Source organism: Sinocyclocheilus rhinocerous, unplaced genomic scaffold, assembly GCF_001515625.1.
Source record: "Sinocyclocheilus rhinocerous isolate Xijiao unplaced genomic scaffold, SAMN03320098_v1.1 scaffold372, whole genome shotgun sequence".
In the NCBI taxonomy this organism is placed as follows: domain Eukaryota; kingdom Metazoa; phylum Chordata; class Actinopteri; order Cypriniformes; family Cyprinidae; genus Sinocyclocheilus; species Sinocyclocheilus rhinocerous.
The window spans coordinates 176,897-187,765 of record NW_015626057.1 but is presented as its reverse complement, the minus strand read 5'-3'; the positions used below and the strand labels follow the sequence as shown (position 1 = coordinate 187,765).

At 37.3% G+C, this 10,869-nt stretch overlaps 1 protein-coding gene across 1 annotated transcript in view; it reads right to left on the bottom strand.

Moving 5' to 3' along the window:
- The window catches only part of il20ra (interleukin 20 receptor, alpha), a 15,235-nt gene extending 11,814 nt beyond the window's left edge, over nucleotides 1-3,421 (bottom strand). The window contains exons 1-3 of the mRNA XM_016514656.1: nucleotides 2,917-3,421; nucleotides 2,051-2,180; nucleotides 616-821 (exon numbers count right to left, since the gene is read on the bottom strand). Coding sequence (XP_016370142.1) covers nucleotides 616-821; nucleotides 2,051-2,180; nucleotides 2,917-2,968 — 388 coding nt within the window. The 5' untranslated portion in view covers nucleotides 2,969-3,421. The remainder of the gene's footprint in view (nucleotides 1-615; nucleotides 822-2,050; nucleotides 2,181-2,916) is intronic.
- Nucleotides 3,422-10,869: the final 7,448 nt, after the last annotated feature.

Below are 10,869 nucleotides of genomic sequence, written 5' to 3'. Positions count from 1 at the left end.
GAATCTTCGAAGCTCAAAAAAATGGTATTCAGACCAGCCCTAGTGTAGAGTAGCGCTTGTTGTTTGTCATTTCTCCGATCACAAATGCAGACATGGTTTTATGTTTACGCCGCTCGATGCAATGCAACGCGTAAACAGACAGTATAAGTCATTATAATCCGTATTTATGTCCCCACTGGATGCAACAAATGCCTCGTTTATAATGGGTTTTTATTGGTTTTGTCTCGTCGCACCGGGACAATGCATCACAGTTTGGTAAGGTGCGTAACATTTCCGTCACATGCTTGAGGTATTCGGCCAATCACAACGCACTGGATAGCTGGCCAATCAGAGCACACCTCCTTTTTTAGACCGATGAGCTTTGTAAAAATCGTTTCAGAAAGGTGGGGCATAGAGGAGAAACAATAATGTACAGTATGTGGAAAATAATGTTTTTTGAACCTTAAACCGCATAAACATTGCATTACACCAAATACACAAAATAATGTTCTTTTTAGCAGCATCATATGACCCCTTTAAAGGTTCTGTCCTCATGACAAGCTGTTGTACCGCTAAAGGTACAATTTTTGCACTTTTTTTCTGGCTGTACATCATCAGCAGGCAGGCGTGACTCACTGTCGAACTCTGGGCTGAAGCGGTGCATGCTCTCGTTCCAGACGGACTGTGTGTTTGCGCTGACGGCCCTGACCCTGGCATAGTAGTCATCCTCCAGGTTAAAGGTCTCCTGAGACACGTCACATTCGTTCTGTGTGACGGAGGTGCAGTGCTCCACACGCCTCCATCTCACCTGCTCAGTGCCGTTCTCCTCCTCATCGCCGTAACTGCAGGAACACAGAATACTTCGTGTCACATCAACAGTTCAGATCAGCAGATTGGTCTGTGGGTTCAGCTCATACAGCGGACAAAAAAGCAAGTGTGCAAACAAACACTGCAAGACGTTCTTCATCATGTTTTAAGTCTCAATGTCTTCAAACCAGCTGGTGACAATAACAACTACTATTTTTAATATATATATTTTCTGCGTCTCATTTCGAAAGCTGCATCCTACGGAGGACACATTTGTCAGCCGTATACGGCATCGAGGATGTCTCATTACAGAAAAGTAGCTGTAAATGACTGTCATATATTTCTTTCTTTGAATGTACTGGTTACTTTTCTGAAATAAAATAGCCTTGCGTATGCAGCCGACAAATGAGACGCAGCTATTCAAACAGGGTTAGTTAACTAATACTGAAACCATAAAAAAAAAAATTGTTACTTGAAATAAAAAAAATGTTCACTGAAATCAAATGAAATATAAAAATGTTAAACTCATTTCATTTCAGTGGCCAAGGCAACATTTCTCATTTTTATTAACTTGATATACTAAAATAAACATAAAAATGAATAAAAACTATATATAGACGCATATTAAAAACAACAATAATACATTTTAACTAAAACGTAACTAAAATTTCAATGAAATGCAAAATATAAAAATAAAAACTAATTCACAACATTAATTAAAAACTATAGTAGTTTCTCAGTGACACTAAAATAACACTGGTTTGAAGTTCCAAGTCAGTAAAATGATTCGACTTTCCCATCAATACCACACTCTCAAAAAAACTAAAACCTGTCACTGGGGTGGTACCTTTTCAAATGTTACACCTTTGTACCTTATGTACCCCTAAAAGATGGATGTTAGCACCGTCACGGTCCATATTAGTTCCTTTTAAAGGATTCTTTAAAGGACAACTTTGTACCTTTTTTTCTGAGAGTGCATTAATGCTTCACAAATCACACAATACTGACATTGTCTTTGTGTTCAACACTACATCTATTGTTTTAGCATTTAAAACGTTTCTTTATGTCAAATGGTTTGATTGCAAAAAGTTTTTTGTGCTTTGTAAAAAATAAACGACTCTTGCTTTGATGTCTTGTCTCTAACGCAATGACACTTGAGACATTGACTTGTGAGTCCAATTAGGCTTCATTCTGACCGTGGACGGTTCTCTAAAGAACTCAAGAAAGAGTCTTTGAGCATGCTTTATTTCCAGGGGTCACTCACATGGCGTATTCCACAGTGTAGACCGTGTTATAGGGAGATCCTTCTCCTGGTGTCCATCTCACAATGTTCCTCAGGTTCTCGGAGTAGAAGTGGACATTACGAGGCTCAGGCGGTCCCTCAACAAATGACGCTACAATACAACAGATCAACGGATTTTTATGCACACTGACCATATTTATATTTTGAACATCATCTTATCTTATTGATTTGTATCTGATCTTCAGAGCTTCACAGCGACAGCAGGAAATGCAGTGACATTCAGGCATTGTTAAAATAACTCAGATTTCATAAAACCACAGGAAGAGGCACAAAAGCAACTCTGCTTCCTGTTGTTCCTGAAGCTGATGTTAAAAAACCTAAACATGAGCATGTTTACAGCATAAACAACAGTGACAGTAGCCATACTAATAAGAAGAAATAAACTCAAATCAGCCTGGAGCATTTCTTTGAAAGCTTGTTAAAGTGCTCCTGTCATTGCTATAAGGTGAAAGCACATGTTTGTGGATGCTGTTTTATTATGCGCTGCTGTAATACATCCATAAAAGAGGGAAAGAGAACAGATATGACTATCATAAAACAGAAAATTAACAGCTTGGGTTGGGTTGAAACAGCTTCAGCTCCAGATGGACTTGAAATGACAGATATAATGTGTAAGCTTCACTACCTAGAGTGATTTATACTGTTATTTAGTAATCACACATGACATAATTACAGCCGTAATATTTCATCAGTTAATTATAGTCATAAATATCACGGCTGTGAAAGACTCTAAATCACATATTGAACAGGAAACATTCAGATAAAACAATCACAGACTATTTCATGCGAATGAGTTGAGAGTTGAAAAGAAAGAGTGTGAGGTTTACCTGATGTTCCAGTCCAGAGCAAACACAGTGCGATCAATGAAACGGGGTCCATCGCTGCAAACGCGTGTTTCTTCTCATTCTGCCGTGTTCTGTTCTCTCTCTCTGTCTCTGCATCTCCCTTCAGTCCTTCAGTCGCTCTCAGGTGCAGCCTCTGATCTCAGGTGTAGCGCGGGTGGGCGGGGCGTGACCAGCACGGGCCAACCGGTGGCGAGGAACGCGACCTCATTAATATTCATGAGCTACGCCTTCATACTGATCAATGAAATTATTTTACGTGTGTGACACTTCGCCTTCTAACTGACTGCTCATCGAAGCATTAGTTAGTAGCTTTTCTCCCTGAGGGTGGTTCAGTAGCTGTGCGTGGTATGACAGCGGACCGGTTATACAGGTGAGACTTCATTACCGGAATGACAATGGCTGTGTTCCAAAATGGGATCAATCCGCCTACGAAGGGCACTTCGCAGTGAGAACAGTCATGGCCACCATATGGGGTCATTCCAAAACAAGAAGCTCAAAACTGGCCACTTCCTTCGTAATAAAGGACTTTAGATGGATGCACGCTCCCATGATTCTTTGCGCAGGTTTAATTATAGGCTATAGCGATGACACCTCCTTAATTGGCGAGTCAGGTGACACATATCCTGATTTGACACTGAAGAATGTGTTTTTGTCACACTTCTCTTTTCAAAATTTACACTGCAACGCCGACACAGAAGCGCTTTTGAAGCGGCATTTAGGCGTCTGTACAGCGGCTGTTAAAGCTGCAGCTCAGAGGTGGCATGAATGCATTTACACTGCAATGATAACCATATCCTTTGATACAGGGGCTGAGGTGGCTCAGAGTGTTATTTAGTCAGGCTTTCATGCAGCATTATGTCTTGCCACAGATTTCTGAGCAGGCACAGAGCAGCTTTAACTGTGTAAAGATTTTTTTACACAGTTTGACTGAAACTGTGCTGGCAGACGGCAGATGTGCTCATGACCTTCTTTTTCTGCTCATGTAACTGTGTGGTTTCGGTTATTACGGGTGATTCTTCTCAGTTCTCATCATTGTATTCAGTCAAGTTAGTTCCTCTGTCTGGGATCTGAAAGTAAAACACACATCGAAGTACAAAAGATCTGTCCTCTCTCTCTTTTTACACACAAAAAATGGGAAACAACAATTATGGCAATTACATAGCTATTATAAAGCAAGATCAGGTCTTGTAGTCCCGCAGGCAAGTTCACAAGGTCAGTACCCAGCAAACACAAAACGTTTTTACAACTTTTCACAATGTTGTATTTTGGTTATAGTTAGGTAATGTTGTAGTACAACATTTTTTTTTTATATATTTTAAAACTGCATAGAACATAAAGCTCATGTTGCATGTGTTTATATGTGTGTACATATATGTGAAAATATATTCATGCCTTATTTCTACACCATGTTTACTGTTTCTAAAGCTATTATTATATTATATTATAATGTTTTATAGCCTATTATAAATAAACTGACTTCAAACATTGTTTTATATTCTCAATACTGTTTTCATATTCTCATTCCATTTACAGTATTATATATTTCAGGACATTTTATCTGACTTTTCTGTATTATGTATGTAAACGCTGCGTAACTTTGACGTGTTTTAATGGGCGCGCGCTGAACATTCGAGTCACGTTTAAACTGGAACGGCGGGAGTTACCATAGAAACGGGGCGGCAACTCAACTGACAAGTAGCAAAACTGCGTCTCTCGCTGCTGTTTTCACAGTTTCAGGTAAGTTTAGTCCCTAAAATTACACAAATAATACATGATACAACTGTTCACGACACTTTCTTACATTTAATTGACACGCTTCTGTTGAATATTTACGTCACAGAATTGGTTTTGTGTCTTTGAAAAAATCCGTTAGCATCACAACCGTTAACTAACTATAGAGGCTAACTATCGTGTGTTCCAAACGGGATATATCGCCCTCCGAAGGGCACTTCGGAGTGAAAACAATCATGGCCGCCATATTGAAGGGTTGTTCCAAACCGAAGTGCTCAAAACTGGCCACTTCAAAGGGCCCTTCGGAATGAAGGGAACAACTGATGGACACTTCGGGCTCCCATGATCCTTTGCGCAGGGAAGTTGTTTGGCGTCACAGAGTTCGACTTCGCCTATAAATGTATGTATAGTATTTTTTTATACTACTGTAATATTTGAGTTAGATTTGGTACACTATTATTGTCAAAACGACATTGTACTTCAACAAAATACTTTGCAGCTACCTTTATCAGTCCATTCAAATAGACACAATATACGTTACAAATAAATATTACATTACATGTACAAATATACATTATATTTAACGTAAAAGACGACTGGGGGTCAACAGCGTACAAAATGTGCGACGAAGGCACCTCCTTGATCGTCTCATTAAGATGACTCAGAAGTGCGTTCCACAAAATGCACGTTTTTTTGACCACTACACCCTTCAACCCTTCGAAGCTCTCGCTCCGGAGGGCAAACCCTTTGAAGGGGTTAGGGCATAGGGATGAGCCCTTCCGAATAGAACACAGGGTATAAGTGGTAGAACTTGCGTTCCATTCGGAAGGGCTCATCCCTATGCCCTAACCCCTTCAAAGGGTTTACCCTTCAGAGTGAGAGCTTCGAAGGGTTGAAGGGTGTAGGGGACCGAACAACTGTTTCTTGAAGTGCCCTTCTGTGTCATCATCCCATGCCCACACGGAGACGCCGTCATCAAGCAAAGAATCAGCGCAAAGGATCATGGGAGCACGAAGTGTCCATCAGTTGTACCCGTCGTAATCCTTCATTCCGAAGGGCCCTTTGAAGTGACCAGCTTTGAGCACTTCGGTTTGGAACGACCAATATGACCTTCAATATGGCGGCCATGATTGTTTTCACTCCGAAGTGCCCTTCGTAGGGCGATATATCCCGTTTGGAACGCACCATATAAGAGGAACTAGATTTGAGCTCTTATTTATTTTTTGGCTTTTAATCACATATTATTTTTGATAGTTTTGTAAATGTTTTGCTGGCAATTTGTCAATGAATAAATGGAAGTAAGCTAATTAATTTAACCTAGAAGTGTGCACTGTACGGTTAATCGGTGACGTCACTTACATGGGCTGAAACTCTTTCAAACACGTTTTGATCTTTCATTGTAAACAAATATTGATGAAACTGTACTGTGATTTCAGGAGTGTCAGAAAAAAACCCTCTAAAACAGGAAGTTCCAAGAAAAATATGCTGACAGACATATAGGAAACACAGGTGATCTGAGAAATCATATTAAATAACTTTTTATGCATTTTTCACAATATATTTCGCCTATATTACCATGCATCTGTAAAACCTGAAAACGTAAATTCTGGTAGCTTTTTTTTTCTTTTTGTGTATTCTGTAACATATTATTCTTTTCTGTTTTCTGCATTTCACCTCTGCTCTAGTTTGCTTATTTCTAATAAACCTGACATTGTATACTACATATTGTTGGCTCTGCGACAAGTTGTTTATATTCCTATATTCTTCCATGCTGATGGCCGTGCAGCAGAGTTGGAGCGAACCTCCTGTCGAAGAACATTTCCAAGGCGCTATGAACCATCTAACTAGTAAGTAAACCTCAAACATACATTACCGTTCAAAAGTGTATCAAATATTCAAAAAATATATCAAATAGATATCAATTTTTTGGAGTCCTGTATGTCATTTAACTCTGCATTATGAGGACACTTGATATACAGCAACCTACAGAGAGGTCCAACATAATTTGAAATGAGACACAGATGATAAAAAAGTACTTTAAAATTAAAATGAATAACAGTAAGACAGAACCGGAGTACTGTGAATGTGTCTCACTTCAAATGTAATGGTCATCATCTGCCATGCCGGATGGATGGTGAAGGTGGGAATTATAAATAATTTTTTTATTTGCCGATTTGCCAATCTAACGTTAAAGGGATAGTTCACCCAAAAATGAAAATTCTGTCATCATTTACTCACCCTCATGTCGTTCCAAACCTGTATGAGTTGCTTTCTTATGTTGAACACAAAAGAAGATATTTTGAAGATTGCTGGTAATCAAACAGTTGGTGGTTGCCATTGACTTCCATAGTATTTTGTAAGTTCCCAATTTTTAATTTTATAATTTCCTGTTGAATAACACGCGAGGCGGTCTGGGTTACAGTCTGAGGTAAAATTATACGTATGTGTATATATATATACAGTATATATAAATATTTTATTTAATATATATATTTAATATTTTTATATTATGTGAAAAACATTTTTTTTCTTCTAAACTTTCAATGTAGTGAAGTGTTTGTTCAAGTAGACTTTGTTGCTGGAAACCTCACGCGAGCCTGAAAGGTGCTTAAAACTTAAAATCTCATTTGCACTCTTGAAAGCTGTTCACCAAAGACCAAATCTAAGTCCTGCGGAATTTTCTGCACACTTCACCACCGAGGCCAAAATGAGCATTGTGAATGTAAGAGCCTCAAGCTATATTTTTAACAATCATTGTTAATGTTAGAATTGTATTTCAGGGCAGTTCGTGAAGATAATCAAGAGATGTTGTGACAACCTGGACAGAAGTCAGTTCCAGATCCAGCCTCCACACCAGACGTCTCTCTCATATGGATTGCTGTCTACTACCATATTATGTGTTCTCTTCAGACTTAGGTGCATGCAGATATTACTCAGCGACATGAACACTTGAACACTTCAAGAATAGGGAATGTTTAAGAAAAACACAGAAATGTATTTAAGAAATTAACATTAATATCAATTAAACATTAAAAAATTTATTTTTACTGAGGTTTTCTTCCAAAGCACCTAAAAGCCAATTCACACGGCCATACTCCAACGGGGTGAACACACTGACCAAACAAACAAAATAAGCATGTTTTTTTTAAATAGTTTTTGTAACAGTGTGAACTGACCATAATGCTGTATTTGTTATAATACATATACTGTATATATAGATGCACCAGTGTGAAGCATAATTCCCTCCACATTTGCTGTATATCCATAAGGTGATATCTTTGTCATAGTATTCTTTCAATGGTTAAGGAGATTTCACATGACAGGCGTCAGTGCTAGTCACTGCATTGATCTCTATGTAATGAACCATTACCCCAGCGCAGTGTTGTTTGTCAGTTTTGTTCAAAGTTCAGAAAACATTCTTGTTTACAAGTACAACCTTGTATTTTTCCAGTGTTGTGCCAAATTCTGTGACCCATCAAATCTGTATTGAGCTACTTCGACCTACTACTAAACCCAAACCTAATCCTACCCCTAACCTCATTCCTCGGATCACATAATTTGGTGGGTCACAGAACTCAGCACTACAATAGAATGAATCAGCATTGAATGAATGGTTAACTAACTAACTCAATAAGACAGTCCCTTGCTGCCACCTACTGGCATAACAATGTAGCCTGCAATTAAAGCGCTGAAAAATCGCCAACAGCTTCTCAAATCAATTTAAAACTTATTAAATTATAATAAAAAAATATAAATATATAATATATAATCTTTAGTTTTAGTGCAAACAGTAGATTGCAATATAATTATTATAAAATAACAATTGCAGTTTGGTCTAGTTTTGTTTTCGTTGTAGACAAACATGATGTTTGCATGATATAATTTTTTTTTTTTTTTGACTACTTAAAACATACCAGGTTGGTATTTTCACAACGTTTCTAAAACATTTTAATTTGGTTACATTTTATTATTATTATTTATTTATTTTAAAACATTGTACTACAACATTACTTAATTGCAACCAAAGTACAACATTGTGAAAAGTTGTAAAAATGTTTGTGTTTGCTTTTTATATTTTGTGAATAATTACAATGACTAAATTTGTGTGTAGTATAAATTATTAGGCCTACATATGTTAATGTAGTCTTATAAAATGGACAAGCAGGTAAGGTGAAATGTAAAAGAGCGCTGGTAATAAGCTGCATATTCAGATGAACAGAAATATTGTAACCTGTAACATAATAGCCTATGACGAATTATAAAGAAAAATAAAAAGACACCACTTAATCTATTTATTTTGCTATACAGTTATAATATTGTTTTATATTAAAGACAGTTACAAAAAACTATCAGTGAAAAAAGTATGTACAGGAAAGTACAGAACATGTAGTGTCATTTTTAGTAACAATTATTTTCATTTAAGTGGAAAACTGCAACTGGGATGACAGTATAAGTTACAAAACGCAGTAAAATTTTAATATTTTGGAAATTTAGCTCGTGTGTGTATCTGTTAAAGGGATAGTTCACCCAAAAATGAAAATGTGATGTTTATCTGCTTACCCCCAGGGCATCCAAGATGTAGGTGACTTTGTTTCTTCAGTAGAACACAAATGATGATTTTTAACTTGAACCGTTGCAGTCTATCAGTCGTATAATGCATGGCAATGGTAACAAAATCTATGAGAGTAAAAAAAAACATGCACAGACAAATCCAAATGAAACCCTGCGGCTCGTGACGACACACTGATGTCCTAAGACACGAAACGATCGGTTTGTGTCACGAGCCGCCGGGTTTAATTTGGATTTGTCTGTGCATGTTTTTTTTACTCTCATAGATTTTGTTACCATTGCCATGCATTATACGACTGATAGACTGCAACGGTTAAAGTTAAAAATCATCATTTGTGTTCTACTGAAGAAACAAAGTCACCTACATCTTGGCTGCCCTGGGGGTAAGCAGATAAACATCACATTTTCATTTTTGGGTGAACTATCCCTTTAAAGCAACATTAAACATTAGCAAAATTGCATTATTTTTAAGACCAAGATTTAATGGCTTAAAACAGTACAAATGTTTTACTTGTTTATAAGTAACGCTGGAATAAAGTGTCTACTTAAATGTACTAGAACTGCAAATGCTGCGTTCATAATGACTGTTATTAGGCTATTACATGCGGATTAATGCCGACAGCATTGCTTGATTTTAGAGGCGCCATCTAGCGGCTGTGTGTGTGTGTGCAGCTCTCCTGAGCGCACTGTATTCTTAAAGCTGCAGTCCGTAACTTTTTTGTGTTCAAAATTAACTAAATGTATATAATAAGCGAGTACACCATGAGTCCATTTTCCGAACCGTGTTTTTGGCTTATCCAGAATCACTACGGTACACCTATAATAAATGTTTATATTCGGACTATTTTAGACTGGCTCGGGTAGGTACCGCTGCGGAGTAGTCCAGTACCTGCGTGATTCGCCATAGACATAAACACAGAGAAGTAGCTCCGGCTACAATGTTCTTCCGCAAGACGCATGCAGTTCTGTTTATTAACCGCTAGAGGGCCAAAAGTTACGGACTGCAGCTTTAACTGCAAAGTAGGGAAGGAATGCCATCAGCATAAGCTAGCTGTGCTCAAAGTGTTAAACTATTTGATTAAACATTGTTTAATTGACCATTAAACTGCTAAATAACTAAATTTGCCCATCCGAATTGAGTAATTACAGAAATATTAAATACATAAATGTGAAATATTTATTTCATGAAAATAGTTGCTTATAGGATTTAGCCTCCTCCATGCTGCTACAATTAATTTAATGTCTTAATTATTAGAGAATATTTGTAGTATTGTATTTGTGATGTTACTTTTGGATAAATTAACACAATTTGAATACTTGTATTTATGTCATTTATTTATGTATTTTAAATAGAACAAATAAGTCTTACAACTTGCAACTACAGACATACAGGGAGGCAATACTTTATTAGAGACCAGGCAGCATGCAAGAAGCAAATAGATAAATGAAACAGAAAGTAAAATAAAGTGTTAACGAATAAATCTGTACAGAGACAATAATACAAGGAGTGTCATACTTTTTCTAACACGAATGACTTATTAGGAGTTTATAAAGGAGGCTGTTTATTGATTTTTCGATTTGTTTGCTCTATTTTGTTCAATCTCGGAAACGCAGCAGACATCGGAACCATCCATC